At 37.6% G+C, this 26,212-nt stretch overlaps 1 protein-coding gene across 1 annotated transcript in view; it reads right to left on the minus strand.

Annotated features, from left to right (window-relative positions):
* The window catches only part of PLPPR5 (phospholipid phosphatase related 5), a 387,402-nt gene that overhangs the window by 109,689 nt on the left and 251,501 nt on the right, over positions 1-26,212 (minus strand). Inside the window, exon 3 of the mRNA XM_053693130.1 lies at positions 697-947. Coding sequence (XP_053549105.1) covers positions 697-947 — 251 coding nt within the window. The remainder of the gene's footprint in view (positions 1-696; positions 948-26,212) is intronic.

A 26,212-nucleotide genomic window follows, 5' to 3' on the forward strand; every position in this document is an offset into this window, starting at 1 on the left:
TCTGCTCTATCTGAATCATGAAAAAAAATGTTTGGGTTTCATGTCCCTCTAATGCCCCCTTAAAGGGACAGAATTATACAGTCAAAGAATATATTAGTCTCAGAATAACATGTAGATGTATTTTTTAAAGTTTCTTTCGTTGTTTAGATAGTGACAAAATAAGTGTAAAGTTTAAGTGTGTTTAAAACATGTTGTAACTTAGGTTACCTTTTCTGCTGTAGCCAATAAGAGAGAGTTATAAATAGGTCACTAGAGTGTGCAGCCAATGGCTGTGAAGAATATAACAGTGTTCTGCACTTCCATCTCTAACAGGAACTGAAAAGCTCACAATTTCAGTATGGAATTACAAGAAAATGGGGCAAAATAAATAAAGTATATTGCAAAGTTTTTTTTATATATATTCAATTTATCATTTTATATTAAAATCTCAAAGTGTTTAATGTTCCCTTACATCTATAAAGCTTACTACCAAGTATGCTCAAGTTTGATTGTGTAGACTATATATTTGTTCAAATGTTTGAAAAACTGCTATTTTCAGTATAACTTCTATTTTTCTTTCTTATATACTGTAGATATGATTATGTTGTGCAAACCCATCCTATAGTAATGTATGTTAATAAATAAACAAGCATTAGAACAGACTAAAATATTAACAAATTTACAGCATACCAGTGCATGATGCTAACATTTACTTACAGCCAGGTACATAGCGGCATAAACGCTGAGAGCTGCCTCTTTGGAAGGAAATGTTCTCCTGGCTTTGATGACAAGTTCTGGGTTTCCAGTGCAAGCATTGTCATCGGTGATGAATTGCGTAAACTGATGACAACCAAGTGATGTATAGTTCGGTTTACAAACTGTAAGAAAATGTGGTGCCAAATTCCCTGTTACAACTTGTCCAGCATTTACAAATATATCTGTAGCAAATAGTCCAAAAGTATAAATTCCTGCAAAAAAAAAAGAAGAGGAAAAATATATTCAGTAAATTCACCTTGTTTAAAATTATTTATATATGTTGTGCATATTAAATTAATTCAATGAATAGCGCAGTAATTCTTTTTTCTGTTTTTTTTCAAAGCTTTATTAAGACTTAGGTATTAACATACAATATTTCAAGTAAAAATTTTACAGCATATTATGCTAAAACATATAGGGGCCGATTTACTAAGCAGCGGATGCTGATTATTCCACGCGAGCCTTCCGGCTGGCCGGAAACAGGAATTAAGAAGCAGCGGTTTTAAGACCACTGTTCCGTAACTCATGCACCACCTCTGAGGAGACGGACTACAATCATCCAGATCAGATACGATCGTGATGATTGACACCTCCTTCTAGCGGTCGATTGGCCACAAATGTGCAGGGAGTGGCATTGCACAAGCAGGCAACCAGAACTGCTTGTGCAATGATAAATGCCAACAGTGTATGCTATAGCGAATCATGTCTGCCCGGTGTATGATAAATCTAACTCTTAAAATGAAGACTGACAATTAGTTATTCCTAACCCCTTGAGTGCTAACAACGGCTCTGAGCTGTAGCAGAGTTTCCCACTCAAGTGCTAATGACGGCCCAGAGCCGTTGCTAGCACTCTCCCAACATGAGGGAGATCTGGGGGATCTCACCCGCTCCTAGCCCGGCGATCGGGCCTGTATAGTGACAGGCATCACCGGGGCTTCCCGTTTTGCGTGGTGACGTCACACGCAATGACGTGATGTCGTCACTGTGCAACTTTATTAAAAAAAGACAATGGACAGTATAGGGAAAGGGGGCATGCTGCTTAGAAGTCTGTATCGGGTGGGAAAGTGCTTAGCACTCAACTTAATGTTACACAAAAACATTTTTATCTTAAAAATGATTTTGTATAAAGTTGTCTGAAATGACCTCCAGGAAAATATATCACTAAATGCTAAGTTACTCTATGGGACCAAATGTTGGATGAATGAGAAGTAAGATGCTTTGAAAAATCTGTTTTATAAACCCTCTCACTGCTAAGCCTTTTGTTCACTCCAGTGCTGAGCCAAATTTGAGCCTTTGGCACAATCCAATCTTTCCAAAATTCTTGTTTGAGATAAAAAAAAAGGGGGCCCTTTAGGTCACTTCTAATAGTGTACATTTAGGATATTTTGGAGAATTTTGTAGGACAGTTCCTGTTTAGATAGCCTGTGTGACTTATTTTAATATAGAGTGCTAGGTACCGATTTGTCTTTTAGTCTTCTAATTTTTGTTTTTTTATTAAAACCATTACTATCTTTCCAAGTCAATCACAGCCAAAGTTGATAAACTTCCATGAACTCTATTTGCCCATAATGGCACTGATAATGGCTGTAGATTGCAAAAAAAGTAAGGGCCACTTTACAAGTGGAGTGCTAAATTATTGCGCGCCTGCAACGGGCGAATCTGTCAGTTTCTGGGAACGTGATAATTAACCAGCCATTACAAGTGGCTGGTTATTGCTACCACAAGATCGTTTTAGCAATTAGCGTTCAGAAAATTATCCAGAGATTTATGGGCCCATTTATCAAGCTACGGATGGAGCTTGATGGCCCGTGTTTTTGGCGAGTCTGCAGGCTCACCAGAAACAGCAGTTATGAAGCAGCGGTCTAAAGACCGCTGCTCCATAACCTGTCTGCCTGCTCTGAGCAGGCTGACAGACATCGCCGAAAATCAACCTGATCGAGTACGATCGGGTTGATTGACACCTCCCTGTTGGCGGCTGATTGGCTGCAAATCTGCAGGGGGCGGCGTTGCACCGGCAGCTCACAAGAGCTGCTGGTGCAATGCTGAATACGGAGAACGTATTGCTCTCCGCATTCAGCGAGGCCTGGCGGACCCGATCTGCACTGTCGGATCAGATCCGCCAGACCTTTGATAAATATCCCCCTATATCTTTTGGTTAAAATTCTAAAAGTGCCCCAAATGCCCTCAGAAAAGAGGGCATTGTAGTTTTGTATTAAAAAAAAAAGTAGCATTTTTTTTTTCAATTAAAAAACAACTGCACTAGGGAGTTTTTGGGGTCTAAAGTTGGCAGTAGTGGGTTTAAGTGGGTGAAAGAGATTTGTTCCTTGAGTGTCTGAAGCTCTCTTACAGGTGTCATTGTATTCTCTAGGGCCTAGATTTGGAGTTTGGCGTTAGCCGTGAAAACCAGCGTTAGAGGCTCCTAACGCTGGTTTTAGGCTACCTCCGGTATTTGGAGTCACTCAAAAAAGGGTCTAACGCTCACTTTTCAGCCGCGACTTTTCCATACCGCAGATCCCCTTACGTCATTTGCGTATCCTATCTTTTCAATGGGATCTTTCTAACTCCGGTATTTAGAGTCGTGTCTGAAGTGAGCGTTAGAATTCTAACGACAAAACTCCAGCCGCAGAAAAAAGTCAGTAGTTAAGAGCTTTCTGGGTTAACGCCGGTTCATAAAGCTCTTAACTACTGTACTCTAAAGTACACTAACACCCATAAACTACCTATGCACCCCTAAACCGAGGTCCCCCCACATCGCCGCCACTCGATTAATTTTTTTAACCCCTAATCTGCCGACCGCCACCTACGTTATACTTATGTACCCCTAATCTGCTGCCCCTAACACCGCCGACCCCTGTATTATATTTATTAACCCCTAATCTGCCCCCCACAACGTCGCCGCCAACTACCTACAATAATTAACCCCTAATCTGCCGACCGCAAAGCGCCGCCACCTACATTATAGCTATGTACCCCTAATCTGCTGCCCCTAACACCGCCGACCCCTATATTATATTTATTAACCCCTAATCTGCTCCCCACAACGTCGCCTCCACCTGCCTACACTTATTAACCCCTAATCTGCTGACCGGACCGCACCGCTACTATAATAAAGTTATTAACCCCTAATCCGCATCACTAACCCTATAATAAATAGTATTAACCCCTAATCTGCCCTCCCTAACATCGCCGACACCTAAATTCAAACATTAACCCCTAATCTGCCGACCGGAGCTCACCGCTATTCTAATAAATGTATTAACCCCTAAAGCTAAGTCTAACCCTAACACTAACACCCCCCTAAATTAAATATAATTTTAATCTAACGAAATTAATTAACTCTTATTAAATAAATTATTCCTATTTAAAACTAAATACTTACCTGTAAAATAAATCCTAATATAGCTACAATATAAATTATAATTACATTGTAGCTATTTTAGGATTAATATTTATTTTACAGGCAACTTTGTAATTATTTTAACCATGTACAATAGCTATTAAATAGTTAAGAACTATTTAATAGTTACCTAGTTAAAATAATTACAAAATTACCTGTAAAATAAATCCTAGCCTAAGTTACAATTAAACCTAACACTATACTATCACTAAATTAATTAAATAAAATACCTACAATTACCTACAATTAAACCTAGCACTACACTATCAATAAATTAATTAAATACAATATCTACAAATAACTACAATGAAATAAACTAACTAAAGTACAAAAATAAAAAAGAACTAAGTTACAAAAAATAAAAAAATATCTACAAACATAAGAAAAATATTACAACAATTTTAAACTAATTACACCTACTCTAAGCCCCCTAATAAAATAACAAAGACCCCCAAAATAACAAAATGCCCTACCCTATTCTAAATTACTAAAGTTCAAAGCTCTTTTACCTTACCAGCCCTGAACAGGGCCCTTTGCGGGGCATGCCCCAAGAAGTTCAGCTCTTTTGCCTATAAAAAAAACATACAATACCCCCCCCAACATTACAACCCACCACCCACATACCCCTAATCTAACCCAAACCCCCCTTAAATAAACCTAACACTAAGCCCCTGAAGATCTTCCTACCTTATCTTCACCATACCAGGTTCACCGATCCGTCCTGAAGAGCTCCTCCGATGTCCTGATCCAAGCCCAAGCGGGGGGCTGAAATGGTCCATGATCCGGCTGAAGTCTTCATCCAAGCGGGAGCTGAAGAGGTCCATGATCAAGATGAAGTCTTCATCCAAGCGGGAGCTGAAGAGGTCCATGATCCGGATGAAGTCTTCATCCAAGCGGGAGCTGAAGAGGTCCATGATCCGGATGAAGTTTTCTATCAACGGCATCTTCAATCTTCTTTCTTCGGGAGCCATCATCTTCCATCCAACGCGGAACATCCTCTTCTCCCGATGCCTACTAGCCGAATGAAGGTTCCTTTAAGGGACGTCATCCAAGATGGCGTCCCTCAAATTTCGATTGGCTGACAGGATTCTATCAGCCAATCGGAATTAAGGTAGGAATATTCTGATTGGCTGATGGAATCAGCCAATCAGAATCAAGTTCAATCCGATTGGCTGATCCGATCAGCCAATCAGATTGAGCTTGCATTCTATTGGCTGATCGGAACAGCCAATAGAATGCGAGCTCAATCTGATTGGCTGATCGGATTAGCCAATCGGATTGAACTTGATTCTGATTGGCTGATTCCATCAGCCAATCAGAATTTTCCTACCTTAATTCCGATTGGCTGATATAATCCTATCAGCCAATCGGAATTCGAGGGACGCCATCTTGGATGACGTCCCTTAAAGGAACCTTCATTCGGCTAGTAGGCGTCGGGAGAAGAGGATGTTCCGTGTCGGATGGAAGATGATGGCTCCCGAAGAAAGAAGATTGAAGATGCCGTTGATAGAAGACTTCATCCGGATTATGGACCTCTTCAGCTCCCGCTTGGATGAAGACTTCATCCGGATCATGGACCTCTTCAGCTCCTGCTTGGATGAAGACTTCAGCCGGATCATGGACCTCTTCAGCCCCCCGCTTGGGCTTGGATCAGGACATCGGAGGAGCTCTTCAAGACGGATCGGTGAACCTGGTATGGTGAAGATAAGGTAGGAAGATCTTCAGGGGCTTAGTGTTAGCTTTATTTAAGGGGGGGTTTGGGTTAGATTAGGAGTATGTGGGTGGTGGGTTGTAATGTTGGGGGGGGGTATTGTATGTTTTTTTTACAGGCAAAAGAGCTGAACTTCTTGGGGCATGCCCCGCAAAGGGCCCTGTTCAGGGCTGGTAAGGTAAAAGAGCTTTGAACTTTAGTAATTTAGAATAGGGTAGGGCATTTTGTTATTTTGGGGGTCTTTGTTATTTTATTAGGGGGCTTAGAGTAGGTGTAATTAGTTTAAAATTGTTGTAATATTTTTCTTATGTTTGTAGATATTTTTTATTTTTTGGAACTTAGTTCTTTTTTATTTTTTGTACTTTAGTTAGTTTATTTCATTGTAGTTATTTGTAGATATTGTATTTAGTTAATTTATTGATAGTGTAGTGTTAGGTTTAATTGTAGGTAATTGTAGGTATTTTATTTAATTAACCCCTTAATGACCACAGCACTTTTCCATTTTCTTTCCGTTTGGGACCAAGGCTATTTTTACATTTCTGCGGTGTTTGCGTTTAGCTGTAATTTTCCTCTTACTCATTTACTGTACCCCCACATATTATATACCGTTTTTCTCATCATTAAATGGACTTTCTAAGATACCATTATTTTCATCATATCTTATAATTTACTATAAAAAATTATAAAATATGAGGAAAAAAATGGAAAAAAACACACTTTTTCTAACTTTGACCCCCAAAATCTGTTGCACATCTACAACCACCAAAAAACACCCATGCTAAAAAGTTTCTAAATTTTGTCCAAAGTTTAGAAATACCCAATGTTTACTTGTTCTTTGCTTTTTTTGCAAGTTATAGGGCCATAAATATAAGTAGCACTTTGCTATTTCCAAACCATTTTTTTTCAAAATTAGCGCTAGTTACATTGGGACACTGATATCTTTCAGGAATCCCTGAATATCAATTGACATGTATATAATTTTTTTAGTAGACATCCCAAAGTATTGATCTAGGCCCATTTTGGTATATTTCATGCCACCATTTCACCGCCAAATGCGATCAAATACAAAAAAACTTTCACTTTTTCACAAATTTTTTCACAAACTTTTGGTTTCTCACTGAAATTATTTACAAACAGCTTGTGCAATTATGGCATAAATGGTTGAAAAATCTTCTCTGGGATCCCCTTTGTTCAGAAATAGCAGACATATGTGGCTTTGGCATTGCTTTTTGGTAATTAGAAGGCCGCAAAATGCTGCTGCGCACCACACGTGTATTATGCCCAGCAGTGCAGGGGTTAATTAGGGAGCTTGTATGGAGCTTGTAGGGTTAATTTTAGCTTTAGTGTAGTGTAGCAGACAACCCAAAGTATTGATCTAGGCCCATTTTGGTATATTTCATGCCACCATTTCACCGCCAAATGCGATCAAATAAAAAAAAAATATTCCCTTTTTCACAAACTTTAGGTTTTTCACTGAAATTATTTACAAACAGCTTGTGCAATTATGGCACAAATGGTTGTAAATGCTTCTCTGGGATCCCCTTTGTTCAGAAATAGCAGACATATATGGCTTTGGTGTTGCTTTTTGGTAATAAGAAGGCCGCAAAATGCCACTGCGCACAACACGTGAATTATGCCCAGCAGTGAAGGGGTTAATTAGGTAGCTTGTAGAGAGCTTGCAGGGTTAATTTTAGCTTTAGTGTAGAGCTCAGCCTCCCATCTGAAACATCAGACCCCCTGATCCCTCCCAAACAGCTCTCTTCCCTCCCCCACCCCACAATTGTCCCCGCCATCTTAAGTACTGGCAGAAACTCTGCCAGTACTAAAATAAAAGGTATATTTGGGCTTTTTAGTTTGTTTGTTTTTTTGTTTGTTTTTTAGCATATTTACATATGCTGCTGTGTAGGATTCCCCCTTAGCCCCCAACCTCACTGATCCCCACCAAACAGCTGTCTAACCCTCCCCCTCTGCCTTAATGGGCGCCATCTTGGGTACTGGCAGCTGTCTGCCAGTACCCAGTTAAGAAAAAAGTGTTGGTTTTTTTTTTTAGAAAAAATCCCTTTTTCTGTAGTGTAGCTTCTCCCCCCACCCAAGACCAACCCTCCACCACTCCAAAATCACTTTGTTTATTATTTGATTTATATTTTAGTGCCCTTTTGCCCCACATGTGTATTTAAACGTTTCTGTAGTATAGCGGCTCCCACCCGCTCCCGCCCCGTGCACGCGCCCGCCCGCGCGCCCCTGTCAGCTCCACCCCCGATCCCGCCCCCTCCACCTTAAACAGCACACCGATGGCCGCCCACCCGCCTCCCAAGTCGGCTCCCACCCATCAACGATACCGGCCATCGATGTCCGGTGCAGAGAGGGCCACAGAGTGGCTCTCTCTGCATCGGATGGCCATGTAAGGTTATTGCAGGATGCCTCCATATCGAGGCATCACTGCAATAACCGGAAAGCAGCTGGAAGCGATCAGGATCGCTTCCAGCTGCTTTCCACACCGAGGACGTGCAGGGTACGTCCTCAGGCGTTAACTGCCTTTTTTTTGAGGACGTACCCTGCACGTCGTCGGTCATTAAGGGGTTAATTTAATGATAGTATAGTGTTAGGTTTAATTGTAACTTAGGTTAGGATTTATTTTACAGGTAATGTTGTAATTATTTTAACTAGGTAACTATTAAATAGTTCTTAACTATTTAATAGCTATTGTACCTGGTTAAAATAAATACAAAGTTACCTGTAAAATAAATATTAATCCTAAAATAGCTACAATGTAATTATAATTTATATTGTAGCTATATTAGGATTTATTTTACAGGTAAGTATTTAGCTTTAAATAGGAATAATTTATTTAATAAGAGTTAATTAATTTCGTTAGATTAAAATTATATTTAATTTAGGGGGGTGTTAGTGTAAGGGTTAGACTTAGCTTTAGGGGTTAATACATTTATTAGAATAGCAGTGAGCTCCGGTCGGCAGATTAGGGGTTAATAATTGAAGTTAGGTGTCGGCGATGTTAGGGAGGGCAGATTAGGGGTTAATACTATTTATTATAGGGTTAGTGAGGCGGATTAGGGGTTAATAACTTTATTATAGTAGCGCTCAGGTCCGGTCGGCAGATTAGGGGTTAATAAGTGTAGGCAGGTGGAGGTGACGTTGTGGGGAGCAGATTAGGGGTTAATAAATATAATATAGGGGTCGGCGGTGTTAGGGGCAGCAGATTAGGGGTACATAGGGATAATGTAAGTAGCAGCGGTTTACAGAGCGGCAGATTAGGGGTTAAAAAAAATATGCAGGGGTCAGTGATAGCGGGGGCGGCAGAATAGGGGTTAATAAGTGTAAGGTTAGGGGTGTTTAGACTCGGGGTACATGTTAGGATGTTAGGTGCAGACGTAGGAAGTGTTTACGCATAGCAAACAATGGGGCTGCGTTAAGAGCTGAACGCGGCTTTTTTGCAGGTGTTAGGTTTTTTTTCAGCTCAAACAGCCCCATTGTTTCCTAGGGGGGAATCGTGCACAAGCACGTTTTTGAGGCTGGCCGCGTCTGTAAGCAACTCTGGTATCGAGAGTTGAAGTTGCGTTAAAAATGCTCTACGCTCCTTTTTTGGAGCCTAACGCAGCCTTTATGTGGACTCTCAATACCAGAGTTATTTTTATGGTGCGGCCAGAAAAAAGCCGGCGTTAGCTACGCGGGTCTTTACCGACAAAACTCTAAATCTAGCCGTAGGAATGTTACACCTGTAGCTCTCGCTGTTTTATCTTGCCAAATGTAAGCTGAGGAGTTTGTCTCAAAGTAATGCATAAAAACTCATGTATTGAAACTAAAATTGAATGCAAGATAAAGTATGTAGAAATCAAGGCAATATGATTAGTATTTGCTTCAAATTTTTTTTTATTTGTTCAGTGTGCTCCCTGTCATATTCACTCCCCCCTTTGAGAGTGTCAATTGCAAACAGTTTTATTACTTTATATGGGAAGCAACTCAACACTCACAGGGACTTTGAGGTTTTAGCCCTCTTGTTTAGAGAATTGGGTGAGGTTTGCCAATAATAATTATTTCACTCCATGTCATTGAATTTTAGAGAATCTGGCCCAAAGTAAGTAAAGAAAACCATTGCACATTTTCATACTGTAATGAATAATCACATGTACTTTTTGCCTAAGAGTGCCCTTTCAAATGACTTGAAAGTATTTTTTTTTCTTTGTTAAAGGGACCTTTAAAGAGTTCTTTTGTGTAAAAAAATATGCATTACCACATTCAGCCTAGGTTACATAGTTTGCTTTTTGGCATCTCTAGGTAACATGGGAAACACATAATTTAAATATTACATGTTAAATGCACATTTAAAGGAACAGTGTACTGTAAAATTGTTTTTCCTTTAATGTGTTTCCATTGAGTTGTTATACCTGCTGCAGAATATAAAATGTATGAGAAATTGTGTCTTTATAATAGACAGCTCTGAAGTGGAATTACTTACAGAGTGGGACTCAGCACTGGAAGAATGCTCCAGTAAGCTTATAGACATTCTTATAAGATTTAGAAATTAAAAAGTGGAAGCTCTCACAACTCAAATAAAAGAAGTAAGAGAGAAACTTAATATCTTTAAAGGGGATGTGTATTACAAAGAACTTGACAAGGAGAACAAAATCAAAATTGAAAAATTTGATAAATTAGTTGAAGCCAGAAAACTCAATAAGTTTTATAGGGATTACAATTTAGACAAAAAAGAAAAGGAACAAACTGATGAGTGTATAGTCTGGGATGCCATTGAACCAGAGACACCTTCAGATGAGAAAGGAGATTTTGATTGGTTACAAATAGATTCTCCTAACTATTCAGTAAACCCACAATATAGGGAACTAAATGAAAGTATTAACAAACAAAATACACCGAGGAGAAAACCATCTAGCAATGAAGTTACTTTCAATTTTAAGACAAATGGACCAAGAATAAAACAAAGAGATGATATAAGTCATGAAAGTAGACAAAAATACCACCAAACCAGTATAGAATATAGAAATCAACAAAGGGATAATAGGATGTACAACAATGGAATACATTATTGAAACAAAAACGGAGACCGTAATTATCGGAATCCATATCCAAATCAGACACAGGGATATAGAAGAGAATATTCTTCTAGACCCCAGTCGCATTATACGTATAGATTTAATAACCAAGAAGATAATGGTTACTATGGAGGCTTCCATAGAAACAATTACTATAGACAAAATGCCCGACCAACATCATATTATGATAAAAACCAGGGGATGTGGAGAACGCCATACCATAAAAATGTCCAAAAAATGGACAACCATAGGGAAAATAGATCTGAACATCATTTTTTAGAGAACAGCCTGAAAACCACAGACAAAAACAAAAAAGAATTGTCACAAATACAACCAAACACACCCCAGTGGAGAACAAGGGGCTTGAAAAGAGTAAACGATACTTCAGAGGATGTAGAGGAGGAACTAAGAATGGGAGCAAAAAGGAAAAGACAAACACACATTCTACAAATGAAGATGTAAGAATGAAAATCTTTAATCTATCAAAAAAAAGCCTATCTAAAGAGGAGCAAAAAACACTAAAAAAAGGTCTATCTTTTGCCCCTACGAAGGGCCCGAATCCATTTCAACTTTTTGTGGATTTCAATAAATTCACTAGGAACCTCACCCTAAAAAGATATTTTGAAAAACAAAAAATAGACAAAAATTTGAATATTTCTGAACTAGAACTAGAAAATCTGTTGACTCTAGAATCACTAGAACAAGAAAGTGATATCAGTAGAGGGATGAATGAACAACAAAAGAACATTCACACATCTCTCAAACCACCGTCTACCTTTTTCCCAGTAAATTCAAAAGGGAACTGTATCCCTGTGTTTACTAAATTAGTCCAAGAGGATTTGGATAACCTCTGTAGGGACTATAAAATTAAGAAAGACAATCTCTCCAAAAGAGAGAAGGACTTCATAAGATAATTAGAAAAAGATAATGACATCATAATACGGGAAGCGGATAAAGGAGGAGGTATTGTTTTACAAGATAGAAGTGATTATTTAAAAGAGGCAAAGAGATTGTTATATGATATTAACACATACAGTAAACTGAGATCTAATCTGACCAATTGCTTCTTGGAACAATATAAGCATTTATTAGATAATGCAAGACACTTAAAGGTTTTAAACGAAAACAAATGGAAATACTTGAAAAATGAAACACCAGCAGTGGCATTATTTTACCATCTACCAAAAGTTCATAAATGCCTGGAAAACCCACCGGGTAGACCGATAGTTTCAGGTATAGGCTCCTTAACATCTAAATTGTCAGAATACATTGACTTTTTTCTACAACCCTTGGTGCATGGACTCAAATCGTATCTGAGAGATACGCCTGATACGATACAAAAATTGAGTGGAATAAAGTGGAATGAAGGCTGGCTATGGGTAACAATGGACGTTAATGCACTTTATACAAACATTCCACATGAAAAGGGAATACGAGCCATACAGTACTGGTTGGAAAAGGATAACAAGCTTCACCACAACCAACAGACTTTTTTGACTGAAGCTATAAGATTTACCCTAGAAAAGAATTATTTCACCTTTGAAAAAGAATATTTTCTCCAAATTAACGGCACAGCTATGGGGACAAAATTTGCCCCTAGCTATGCTAATCTTTATTTGGGCCAATGGGAAGAGGAGGTAATTTGGCATAACAACATGTATCTCCCCAACATAAAAGTATGGGGAAGATACATAGATGATATCATCTTCATTTGGGATGGATCAGCTAGCCAATTAGATGATTTTGTGTCAAAACTGAATATCAATGATTTTAACTTATCTTTTACCAACAAAATGAGCACTGTGGAAATAGACTTTCTTGATGTTGTTTTCTTTCATGAAAACAACAAAATACACACAAAATTGTATAAGAAAACGACAGACAGTAATGGCTACCTACATGCCAAAAGTGGGTATGACAAAAATTGGATGAACAATATCCCAACAGGACAATTCCAGAGACTTAAAAGAAATTGTTCAAGAAATGAGGATTTTGAGAAAGAAGCGAAAAATTTAAGTGATAGATTCAAAGCCAGGGGATACAACTCCTATAAAGTGGGTGAAGCACTCGAGAAGGTGAAAAGGATAGACAGAAATGATTTGTTAGAAACTGGAGCAAACAAAGGTTCCAAAGTAAAAAATATGAAAGAACAATCTGTCAACTTCATTACAACATTTAATGAAGGGGCGCCAGAAATTAGAAAAATAATAACAAAACACTGGCATATCCTCAAGAAAGACACCCTCCTTAATCAAGTAACAACTAAAGACCCAAGAATAATTTTTTAGAAAAAATAGAAATTTTAAAAATATCTTGGCACCGAGTGAATTAAAAAATGTGGATGCAAAGGATACTAATTGGCTTAACAAGGCTACAATTGGGTTCTTTAAATGCAACCGCAAAAATTGTGTAGCCTGCACACATCATTTTCACAATAATAAACCAACGAAAGAAATCATTTCAACAACAACTAATAAGAAATACAAGATTCAAAGTCTATGTAACTGTCGCACAGACTTTGTAGTGTACCTCCTACAATGTGGGTGTGGCCTTCAGTACATTGGACGAACCACAAGGCCTTTTAAAAAGAGGTTGCTAGAACATATCAACAACATAGAATCTGGAGAAAAAACAATCTCTCTGCACACTACAAGGAAAAACACAATAAAGACCCCTCATGTCTAAGAGGAACTATTATAGAATGTGTACAAAACCACAAGAGAGGAGGAGATAGAGAACTTAAACTCCGAAAAAGAGAGACATATTGGATTTACACACTAGGAACTCTAATTCCACAAGGCCACAATAAAGATATTGATTTGGCGGCATTTTTAACTTAAATTCACTTTTAATTCCAGAATTATTTTAACACCATTGATTTGTATTTTTGGTCTAGTAGGCTTTTAGTATGAATTTTAGTGAACAAATAAGGTGCACATAGTCCTAAACTAGACAAGTATTTTTTAATAATATTACAAAAGATGTAATATTAGCCAATTTTATGAATTTTTAACTTCTTTTAGTACTTGATCTAACTATTATATATAATATCGATATGGTGCATTTTATATAATTTTAAATGATTTTATTTAACATATATGTTTTGGTGATACTTTTAGATTTAAATCTAAATAGGCTTATTTTTAATGGCCTAATACTTTCATACGAAAGTATAGCTATATGCACTTTTTAGGACACCCAGGTTCAATTAAATTTTCTTTGCAAGATAAATAATCAAAATTAATCACTTCTAGACAAGAATAGTACTGTCTATAATCATACTTATAAATGTAACTTTCGCCCAATACATATTAGAACAACCCAAGTTTTTAGACATCTCAAAGTATCACTTAGTGAGGTGTTCAAGCAGTTCAAACAGTATTTATTACTTATATATTTTTTTCACTTAACTAACATCAAATATTTATGCATATCTTTTATGCTACAATCGCTAGCGTTTTATAACCTATATCTTGTTATATCTATTACAGGGAATGCAGAATTATTAGGCAAGTTGTATTTTTGAGGATTAATTTTATTATTGAACAACAACCATGTTCTCAATGAACCCAAAAAACTCATTAATATCAAAGCTGAATATTTTTGGAAGTAGTTTTTAGTTTGTTTTTAGTTATAGCTATTTTAGGGGGATATCTGTGTATGCAGGTGACTATTACTGTGCATAATTATTAGGCAACTTAACAAAAAACAAATATATACCCATTTCAATTATTTATTTTTACCAGTGAAACCAATATAACATCTCAACATTCACAAATATACATTTCTGACATTCAAAAACAAAACAAAAACAAATCAGTGACCAATATAGCCACCTTTCTTTGCAAGGACACTCAAAAGCCTGCCATCCATGGATTCTGTCAGTGTTTTGATCTGTTCACCATCAACATTGCGTGCAGCAGCAACCACAGCCTCCCAGACACTGTTCAGAGAGGTGTACTGTTTTCCCTCCTTGTAAATCTCACATTTGATGATGTACCACAGGTTCTCAATGGGGTTCAGATCAGGTGAACAAGGAGGCCATGTCATTAGATTTTCTTCTTTTATACCCTTTCTTGCCAGCCACGCTGTGGAGTACTTGGACGCGTGTGATGGAGCATTGTCCTGCATGAAAATCATGTTTTTCTTGAAGGATGCAGACTTCTTCCTGTACCACTGCTTGAAGAAGGTGTCTTCCAGAAACTGGCAGTAGGACTGGGAGTTGAGCTTGACTCCATCCTCAACCCGAAAAGGCCCCACAAACTCATCTTTGATGATACCAGCCCAAACCAGTACTCCACCTCCACCTTGCTGGCGTCTGAGTCGGACTGGAGCTCTCTGCCCTTTACCAATCCAGCCACGGGCCCATCCATCTGGCCCATCAAGACTAACTCTCATTTCATCAGTCCATAAAACCTTAGAAAAATCAGTCTTGAGATATTTCTTGGCCCAGTCTTGACGTTTCAGCTTGTGTGTCTAGTTCAGTGGTGGTCGTCTTTCAGCCTTTCTTACCTTGGCCATGTCTCTGAGTATTGCACACCTTGTGCTTTTGGGCACTCCAGTGATGTTGCAGCTCTGAAATATGGCCAAACTGGTGGCAAGTGGCATCTTGGCAGCTGCACGCTTGACTTTTCTCAGTTCATGGGCAGTTATTTTGTGCCTTGGTTTTTCCACACGCTTCTTGCGACCCTGTTGACTATTTTGAATGAAACGCTTGATTGTTCGATGATCACGCTTCAGAAGCTTTGCAATTTTAAGAGTGCTGCATCCCTCTGCAAGATATCTCACTATTTTTGACTTTTCTGAGCCTGTCAAGTCCTTCTTTTGACCCATTTTGCCAAAGGAAAGGAAGTTGCCTAATAATTATGCACACCTGATATAGGGTGTTGATGTCATTAGACCACACCCCTTCTCATTACAGAGATGCACATCACCTAATATGCTTAATTGGTAGTAGGCTTTTGAGCCTATACAGCTTGGAGTAAGACAACATGCATAAAGAGGATGATGTGGTCAAAATACTCATTTGCCTAATAATTCTGCACTCCCTGTATATTATATATTATTAAATTTTCTATTTTTATTATTAGAACATCCTTTTAGTGATACATATATATTATTTTTTATTACTTACTTGCACATTAGTTCTTTTTATGAAATATATACTATTAGAGTGTATTATTAATCGTTTATAAAATGTTCGCTTTTAATAGCTACAATATAGGAAATGCTATTATTGAGAATCATTTTTAAGATACAGATAAATGTATATCTTAGCGTACCACATGGATTATATGCAACAAGGATTCAAATAGTATTTTGTTTACGGCTTACATAAGGTGCTGTTTCTTTTTTCTGGTTGTGTAATCGCTATGGTTACAAAGAAGGGACTATGAACTAGATTGAGCAGCAACCAACCCATGACTTACAATAACCATAGGCGGAAGGCAGGTCATGTGATTCTTTTATACACCAATGAAATGACTGTTTTTGGGGGGAGTGTGCCGCCGCTCCGCTTGAAATACAGCCCATCTACCAGCTGTCTGTAAATCCTCTGACGAAGAAGGCTGTGAAGTATTAATGCCTTTGAAACGCGTAAGGACAAAGTTATTAATGTGAATTGGACAACCAGGACTGCCATACATTTGCCTTGAATTTTAATACATAAAAGCTGTGCATCAGCTATCTGGGAATATTACCTGCTAAACATTACTGGCTGGAACAACCGGTCTTTGTTTTTATATTGCCTAACAATACCTCATACATACTTGAGGGTTTTAAATGTGAGTGCACTGTATTAAATAAAGTAATTGTTACACTTTACATACGGGGTTGCACTATTACTATTTTCATTTATTTTACATGCTTATGGCCATCTGGAGGGGGTAATATTACTTCTACAAAGACAAGCACTTTGACCCAAGTCCTGCAAGTTGTTATCCTATTCTCTGAACAGCTGGAGATCCAAGGGAGTTTTCTACTGATACTGCGCGGCACTTACCTCATACTGATTGAGATAAAGGAGTGTAAGTAGACACCCCTTAAAAGACCTGCATTTTGGATGAAGGCAGTCTCTGATACTTTTTTATTATGATGATCTTTCATTTCATATAACATCAATTTTTATATGTATTGTTTTTTATTGTGCTATGTACGAATTGCTTTTATTTTATTATATGTTCCAGAATTTATTTCCTTGTGTTTAGTGAACACCTAGTCTAGCAAGTGTTTTATCTATTGATTTACCACAATTGTGCCCAGATACTATATATTGTTGAATTCACAACTATATTTTTAAGCTGAGGTCTTTTTTGTTGCGCCAGACGCACACTTTTCTTTTTCTTATTTATAATTATTTGTATATATGAAATAGCTGTTTTTGCTCTTTGAAAGCAACTAAAATGGGATAAGCTTGCAGGGAAATCAGATCTCCTTATTTTATAACATTCTGTGCATGTACAGTACATGCTTTTTTTTTTATTATATATTAGCTCGATCTGTATACTAAAGCCCAATACCTAAAGAGAACAATTGAAGATTAAAATGTTATTACTTATCTCTCCTACCTCCCACTGGGAATGTAATTTCTTTTGCTGGCTATGTTTATATAGATTTTCTACTGTCAGTACTTAAGTATAGGTAGGAATACCACAGGCAGAATTAGCTATTTCAAATGCTGAAAACTAGGTAAATGAGCTATTTGTAAACAATTACATTAATTACACTCCAGCAGGTAAAATTAATCATTAGGAACAAATTAAAGGGGGGGGGGGCATTGTCCCTTTAACATGGGCATTCTAAAACAGATTTAAAGGGAAATTAAACTCTAAACAAATGCTAGATAGAATGATGCATTCAAAGAAAAATTAGTCTAAGAAAAAAACGTGTAGATGTATTGTTTTAACTTTCATTAGCTGTATAAATAGTGACAAAATAAATGTAAAGTTTTAGTGTCTATAAAACAATGGGAGCTGCCATGTTGTAATGTAGGTTACCTTCTCTGCTGTGGCCAATTAGGGACAGTTATAAATAGGTCACTAGAGTGTGCAGCCAATGGCTGTGTGGAATATATCAGTGTTCTGCACTTCCATTTCTAACAGAAACTGAAAAGTTCATACTTTCAGAATGGAATTACAGGAAAAGGGGGCAAAATAAATAATGAAAGTATATTGTAGCCTATATATATATATATATATATATATATATATATATATATATATATATATATATGAGACAGAAAGCGGATGTATTGAGGCGCTAGACTGAAAGGGCAAAAAATATATATATATATATACAGGGATGTATACCTATATAATTACTAGAAGGCAGGAATCCCCTCTGAGCAAAAAAACAACCAAAAAGCAGCTGTCCCTTTAAGGAGAGTGGGAGCTGCACCAAGACAGAGAGGAACTTCCCTAGCTTGCGCAGCACTCCCTCTCCACAAAATATGAATAAACAAGAGAACGTATAAAGGGAATATGTAGTGCGATGGTTGTATAGAAATGTAATGAACACAATGGATTTACGTAAAAAAATGGCGTGAAAAACAGCAAAAAACACAGTAAACCAACCAGCATAAGGTTTGTGAGATTATGCACTATATATTCAAAGTCTGGAACTCTCAAACAACTCATTTATATCACATAAGTGTTCAGCATTTGTGACTGTCATTTCTTTAGATAGACATGTATAGTGCATAATCTCACAAACCTTATGCTGGTTGGTTTACTGTGTTTTTTGCTGTTTTTCACGCCATTTTTTTACATAAATCCATTGTGTTCATTACATTTCTATACAATGATATTCCCTTTATACGTTCTCTTGTTTATTCATATATATATATATATATATATATATATATATATATATATATATAATATATGGCAAGCAGAAGACAACACTCTTTGGTCTTAATAATCAAGTAAATTTAATTAGTGACGTTTCGGGGAATGCTCCCCTTCATCAGATGAAGGGAAGCATTCCCTGGAACGTCACTAAATAAATTTACTTGATTATTAAGACCAGAGAGTGCTGTCTTCTGCTTGCCATATCTTACTCTTATTCTAGCACCCTGGCATATGAAGGACTGTTTGTGAGAGTGCACCTGACTCACTTTGTATATATATATATATATATATATATATATATATATATATACACACAATTTATCATTTTATAATGTCCATTAAAAATCAGAAGTTCCTCTACTGAGAAGCAAATACTTTTAGTATTGCTGACACATGGCTTTCTGTTATTTAAAAAAATGAAAATAAGCAGATTGAAATAACATTGTTCGTTTGAAAAAGTGCTGTTTAATATTATGATGAAATTTAAAACCAACATTCCACTAGACGATGTATGTGACATGCTTTGCAAAGCTTTTAGCTGGATTTTCAAATTCATGGCTATTCCAGTCTTGGATATAAAATCATTTTACCAGGTAGTTTCAAATCAGTACTTTACAATGCTAGAATTTTACGGTGCCTTACTCTATTTCAACAGCCTTGACCGCATGAAAACCCATGCTAACCTCTTTTGCATGGCATATATTTGCTGTTTTCCCAACTTTTTTTCATTACATTGCAAGTGAAATAAATAATTTAAAGTGTTTTTAAATAAAAAAATATACATTTTGTTTTGCAGGTCCAGGACACACAAATTGAAAATACCCTTGAATATTTTTTTATCCTATTTCCTTTCCGGTGTCTAGTTAGGGGCAGATATAACAAGCTCCTACATATATCAACCAATCACTGTTCAGTATGTAGGAAGGTCATGGTTCTGCATTTTACAAAGCACACAAATATTTTACTTTTAACTTGTAACACACGTGTTAACCTGCCACTTTGAGGTGTGTTTGCATGCGAGGGAAAGCGCTAAATATAGTACCACTTGTAATCTGTCCCTGTGGGTGTAAATAACTTTACATGCATGCATGTTGCACATTTTGGGCTAGATTACAAGTGGAATGCTAATTCAATGTGTGCCGTAAACGGGCAATTCGCCCGTTTACGAGCACACGTTAAATAGCCAGCCATTACAAGCAGATGGAGCTTTTATTAGTGTTATTATGAGTGTAACTGTACTATGTAATGTATTTTTTATGTGCTTTGTGCAACTTTTATGTTTCACAAAACAGTTAACCAGAGCTCTGGGTTGCGATCGCGTTTACGTTCAACTTGTTATAACCAATATCACTTGGGAGCAAATGTTTGCACTCCACTCGTAATCTGACCCTATGTGGTTGAGGACATTTTTTTTATATTTAAAACAAAATAATCTAAAGAAATAAAATAGAAAATAACTTATGTACATGTTAAAGTTTTATGTGCCCGCTGCAAAAAAAGCAGAGTCATTTCAGATTTAATTTCTCTCTTATGGAAAATTCAAAACTTAAATTCTGTGTTCTCATACAAAAAACTGTCAACATTAAACTTACAGGATTCAGTTAGGGCATGTAATTTTAAGCAACTTTCCAATTTAGTTTTATCATCAAATTTGCTTTGTTCTTTGATATTCTTTGTTGAAAGCTAAACCTAAGTAGGCTCATACGCTAATTTCTAAGCCCCTTGAAGGCCGCCTCTTTTTCACAGCTAGATAGTGCTAGTCCATGTTCATCATATAAATAACATTGTGCTCACGCCTGTGGAGTTATTTATGAGCCCTCACTGATTAACTAAAATGCATGTCTGTCAAAAGCACTGAGATAAGGGGGCAGTCTGAAGAAGCTTAAAAACAAGGTAGTCACAGAGGTAAAAAGTGTATTAATATAACTGTGTTGGTTATGCAAAACTGGGGAATGGGTAATAAAGGGATTATCTATTTTTTTTTTAAACACTAAAAATTTGGATGTAGACTGCCCCTGTAAGTTGATGAAGAGCTGCTGGGTAAGGTGGTACATTCATTTTTTTTCAGTAGAGTTTGTCTTCAGCATATTGGGGGAACACCAATTTCTAATTTTCCATGAAAAGCAAACTAAAGTCAGGAATTGACATGCTTTTTTTTTACGTTTGTTGCACAATCAGAATTGCTTGTTATTCTTACTATTTAAACTTGCGTATGCACACATGCATGCACACAAATACACACATGCACGCACACACACACGCATGCATGCACACACACACATGCATGCACATACACACAAGCATGCACACACACACAAGCATGCACGCGCACACACATGCACGCACACACACACATGCATACACATACACACACATGCATGCACACACACACACACGCATGCATGCACACACGCATACACATACACACATGCATGCACACACACACACACACAAGCATGCACACGCTCACACACACACATACATGCATGCACACACACACATGCATACACACACACACAAGCATACACACACGCACGCACGCACGCATACACACACACACATGCATACACACACACAAGCATACACACACGCACACACACACATACATGCATGCACACACACACACACATGCATACACACACACAAGCATATACACACGCACGCTTACACACACACACATGCATACACACACACAAGCATATACACACGCACGCACACACACACATACATGCATGCACACACACACACACACAAGCATATACACACGCACGCACGCACGCATACACACACACATGCATGCACACACATACATGCATGCAACAAGCCAAAAAAACACAATCACTAGCTTAGTATGAACTGGGACAGATTGGCAAACCAATGAAAGTATAATTAAAAATAACAAATACTCATGGGTTTAATAGTTGGATTTAACAGTAAACTTACATCCTTACTCACATGGCTCTTTACGTGGGCCAGAAACTCTTTATTATTAAATAAAAACTGGAAAAAATCTACAGGGGAATAAATCAGTCCGTACTTTATTATTCTTTTATCTTAAACTGACATAGTAGGCAGCAAAGAAATCAAGTTTGCTTAAAGCCAATGTAGCCCACACAATTTTAGTTTTTTATTGAAAGTTACATCAATGGGGAACATAAATTCCATTTACTAATCATATATTACAATGAAAAAATGACAAATAGGCAGCAAGAAATAACAGAAACAAAACAAATAATTTACCTTGTCAAGTGTACTTTCCTCTTTCAACTCCAAGGAGCATATCTATCAAGCTCCGTATGAACCTTGAAGCCCCCTGAAGGCTCGCCAGAAACACCAGTTCACAAGAGCTGCTAGTGCAATGCTGAATGCGGAGAGCGTATTGCTCTCCCCATTCAGCGAGGTCTGTTGGACATAATCCACAATGTCGGATCATGTCCGACAGACCTTTCATAAATAGGCCCCTAAAGGTCACTTTTGGACCTAAATAAAATTGTAAAGTAACATATAATGGAAATATACACCGATAATAGCCCACTTATGGAGCTTAGCTGATCTAAATCAAGTAGCAGTAGGGGGCTGAATTATCATGCTCCGAATGGAGCTTGATGCCCCTGTTTTTGCTTGAGCCTTCAGGCTTGCCAGAAACAGTAGTTATGAAGCAGCGGCCTAAAGACTGCTGCTCCATAACTGATCCGCTGCCTCTGAGGCTGCGGTCTTCAATCCGCCCGATCCTATACGGCCGATTGGCCGAGAATCTGCAGGGGCGGCATTGCACAAGCAGTTTACAAGAACTGCTTGTGAAATTATAAATGCCAACAGTGTATGCTGTCATAATTTATTGATGTGCGCTACATCGTATCATGTCCGCTCGCACTTTGATAAATTGACCCCAAGAGTCAAAGAACAGTCTGTCCCATAAACAAACAATAGAAAAGAAACTGCTTATTATTTTTGCCCTGAGGGTGGAATGAAGACTAGGTTTTAACTACAGATCTCCCACGCAGATTGCCAATGCCAGTATATGAATAAATTAGGTAAGAAATGCGTAGGGAATATAAGGGCAAAAGGCTTAATGTAATATTATAGACCACAATGTCATTGAGGACACATAGGAATAGGTACTCGGATTGCTTCTAAAACAAAAACACAGTAAGATTCAAATAACAGCCCACCACTTAGACCAGTTTCTCAACCGTGTTCCTCAAGTACCCCCAACAGGCCAGATTTTTATTATAGCTGAACCAGTGCAGATGTGAAATAATCAGCTGATCAGTAACCATAGTTACTAACCTGCTCTCACCTATTTGCTGATTATTTCACCTATGCACTGGTTCAGCTATAACGAAAACCTTGCTTGTTGGGGGGAATTTGAGGGCTGCGAAACAATGACTTAAATAAACTTTAGAAAACATATTTTATGTGTCCTGGTGGAATATTGAAAAACTAAGCTAAAACTACAGTTTCCCCTTACAAACTGCAAATACCAGTACAATTATAATCTAGGTTTGGAATGCCTAATATTTATAGGGGTACGTTCTAAGTTTGATATTATAAACTGGAAGGTCATATAGGAAACATAGGGACAGGTTCTCGGTTTGAAACTTTAAAAACTAGAGTTATAATAATGAATCCAAAAGTAGCTCATCTCCTTTGACATAGAGGTATATGACATAGAGGTATAAATGAGGTTGAACAGAACCAAATCTATTTTTGGGAACCTTCCAACTGCAAGGATTTTAAGACAAGAGCCAAACTCCATGAATCTATTAGACCCCAGTGAATAGATATCAGAACCTATTATAACCAGATGAGAAAGGTGTCATGAAACATCTCTTTAATAGTGCAACCCTGTTGTAAGAGGATTTGGGGATATGGTAAGCTAGGAGCACAGGATAGCAATGACCAGGACATCTACCTTAATAACCCAAGATTAATGGGACCTACTTGCCACTTTGCTGAGGTTATATAGTCATTCATTAACATATATCTTATGTAGGAACAGTCTTTAAGAACATCATATATAATAAAAGGCCAGGTATGTTTGTCCGAATCTGTCATGCGCAGTAGAGACTGCAGCGAGACAAACATACCTGGCCTAGCCGTAAGGAAGCGTGAGGATCAGACAGCAGAGGCGATGGGCGGGAGCGGGTGTGAAGGGGCTTGGCCAGGTGGGAGCGGGTGTGATGGAGGCGAGACCGGATGGGGCGTTACCGGGCAGGTGGGACCACTGCACTGCATAAAATGGCCTGTGTACACAGGCTTTAGGACTAGTAATACATATAAGAAGCACAATGACTCCTTTAAATAGTTAGAAGGCATCAACTTACATACATTATAACAAATAAGATTGCATACTGCAACATATGTCCAAGCTACACCTAGAACTTCTTACTTCAAAGGTTTAGGTATTCATTACAGTTCTGTTGTGATATATACAGTTAAAATGTATGAAAATGTTAAAGTATTCTTCTGGAACAATGTACAGAGTTCTCAGTGAACAGTGATAGTTCTGATTATAGTATTCAGATATTCTGGGGCAGAGACACTATATAAGTCAGGCAAACAGTCTTCATTATCCCTCAGGGGAGGTGGGAAGGTTAAATAGGAACCATTTTTAATTTCTAGTCTTAGTAATTGGTGCTCAATGGCATAACTAATAGACCTTACTAATACTTATAACTGAACATAGCACATATCATTATATAAAGTAATTATAAATAAACCAAGCTGATATCTGTCAGAGGAGGCTAATCCATACTGAGCGGATTAAAATTTTTTGGCAGTTCAAAGTTGCTACGTTCTTTTTATAACAATGTAACAAATTACAATAATATTCAATTTGCTAATATTGCTGTTCCTCTAGTTTGCCTTGGTTGTTTAATATTCAAGGCAAGACAATTGGAAGAGGATACTATTTGCAGTTGGTTAGTATTTAACCCTTTACTAATCACTTATTATAAGTGGGTGACCTTTTGAATTTGCCTCAGAGTATCCAAATTGCAACAGATAACATACAATCACCTAGATTACGAGTCTTGCGTTATGGTTTTAACGCGGAAAAAATGGCCATTTCATCGTAAAAATCATAACGCAGCCATTACGAGTCGTGGAGGTATAGCTGTACCGCAATCCAGCACTCAAAAAAATGACGTTTTTACATGGGATTTCCATAGCACCGGTATTACAGGTTGTGCGGTGAGGATAAAATGCTTGTGTTCCAGGATATACCGACACGATCCGTTCCGCTATCTGAGACCCGTAGTTATGAGTTTTGCACAACAAAACTGTTACACAAAACTCATAACTAAAATGTTACAAAGTACACTAACACCCATAAACTACCTATTAGCCCCTATTCCACCGCCCTCCCGCATCGCAAACACTACATTAAACGTATTTACCCCTAATATGCTGCTCCCGGCATCGCCACCACTAATAAAAGTTATTAACCCCTATTCCGCCGCTCCCCAACATCGTCACCACTATAATAAAGTTATTAACCCATATTCCCATACACCCCAACATCGCCGCAAATAAATAAACCTATTAAACCCTATTCCGCCGCTTCCCGACATCACCGCCACTAAATAAAGTTATTAACCCCTAAACCTCTGGCCTCCCACATCACCGCCACTAAATAAACCTATTAACCCCTAAACCGCCAGCCCCCCACATTGCAAAAAACGAAATTAACTATTAACCCCTAAACCTAACAACCCCCTAACTTTAAATTAAATAAAAACTTACCTGTGAAATTAAAAAAAACTAAGTTTAAACTAACAATTAACCTAATATAACTATTAGACTAAAATTAAAATAACTACAAATTAAATAAACTAAATTACACATTAAAAAAACTAACACTACTAAAAAAATGTAATTCTAAAATTACAAAACATAACAAATACTAAATTACAAAAAATAACAAACACTGAATTAAGAAAAATAACAAACAAAATAATGCAAAATAAAAACAATTATACTTAATATAATAGCCCTATAAAAATAAAAAAGCCCCCCCAAAATAAAAAAAACCCTAGCCTACAATGAACTACCAATAGCCCTTAAAAGGGCATTTTGTAGGGCATTGCCCTAAAGAAAGCAGCTATTTTCCCTGTAAAAAATACAGACACCCCCAACAGTAAAACCCATTATCATCCAACCAACCCCCCAAAATAAAAAACCTTACTCTAACAAAGACTTAAGCTACCCATTGCCCAAACCCGAATCTAAAAAACAATCCACCCAAAAAAAGTTACACTAACCCCAGACAATCCACTTACAGTTTTTTAAGTCCAGACATCCAGGTGGCGAGAAGTCTTCATCCATGCGGGGAGGTCTTCATCCATCCATCCAGGCGGCGTCTTCTATCTTTATCCAAGCGGCATCTTCTATCTTCATCCCGGTGGCGTCTTCTATTTTCATCCCGGCGGTGCGGAACGGGTCCATCGTTCAA

The sequence above is a fragment of the Bombina bombina genome, chromosome 10 (assembly GCF_027579735.1).
Source record: "Bombina bombina isolate aBomBom1 chromosome 10, aBomBom1.pri, whole genome shotgun sequence".
NCBI lineage: Eukaryota > Metazoa > Chordata > Amphibia > Anura > Bombinatoridae > Bombina > Bombina bombina.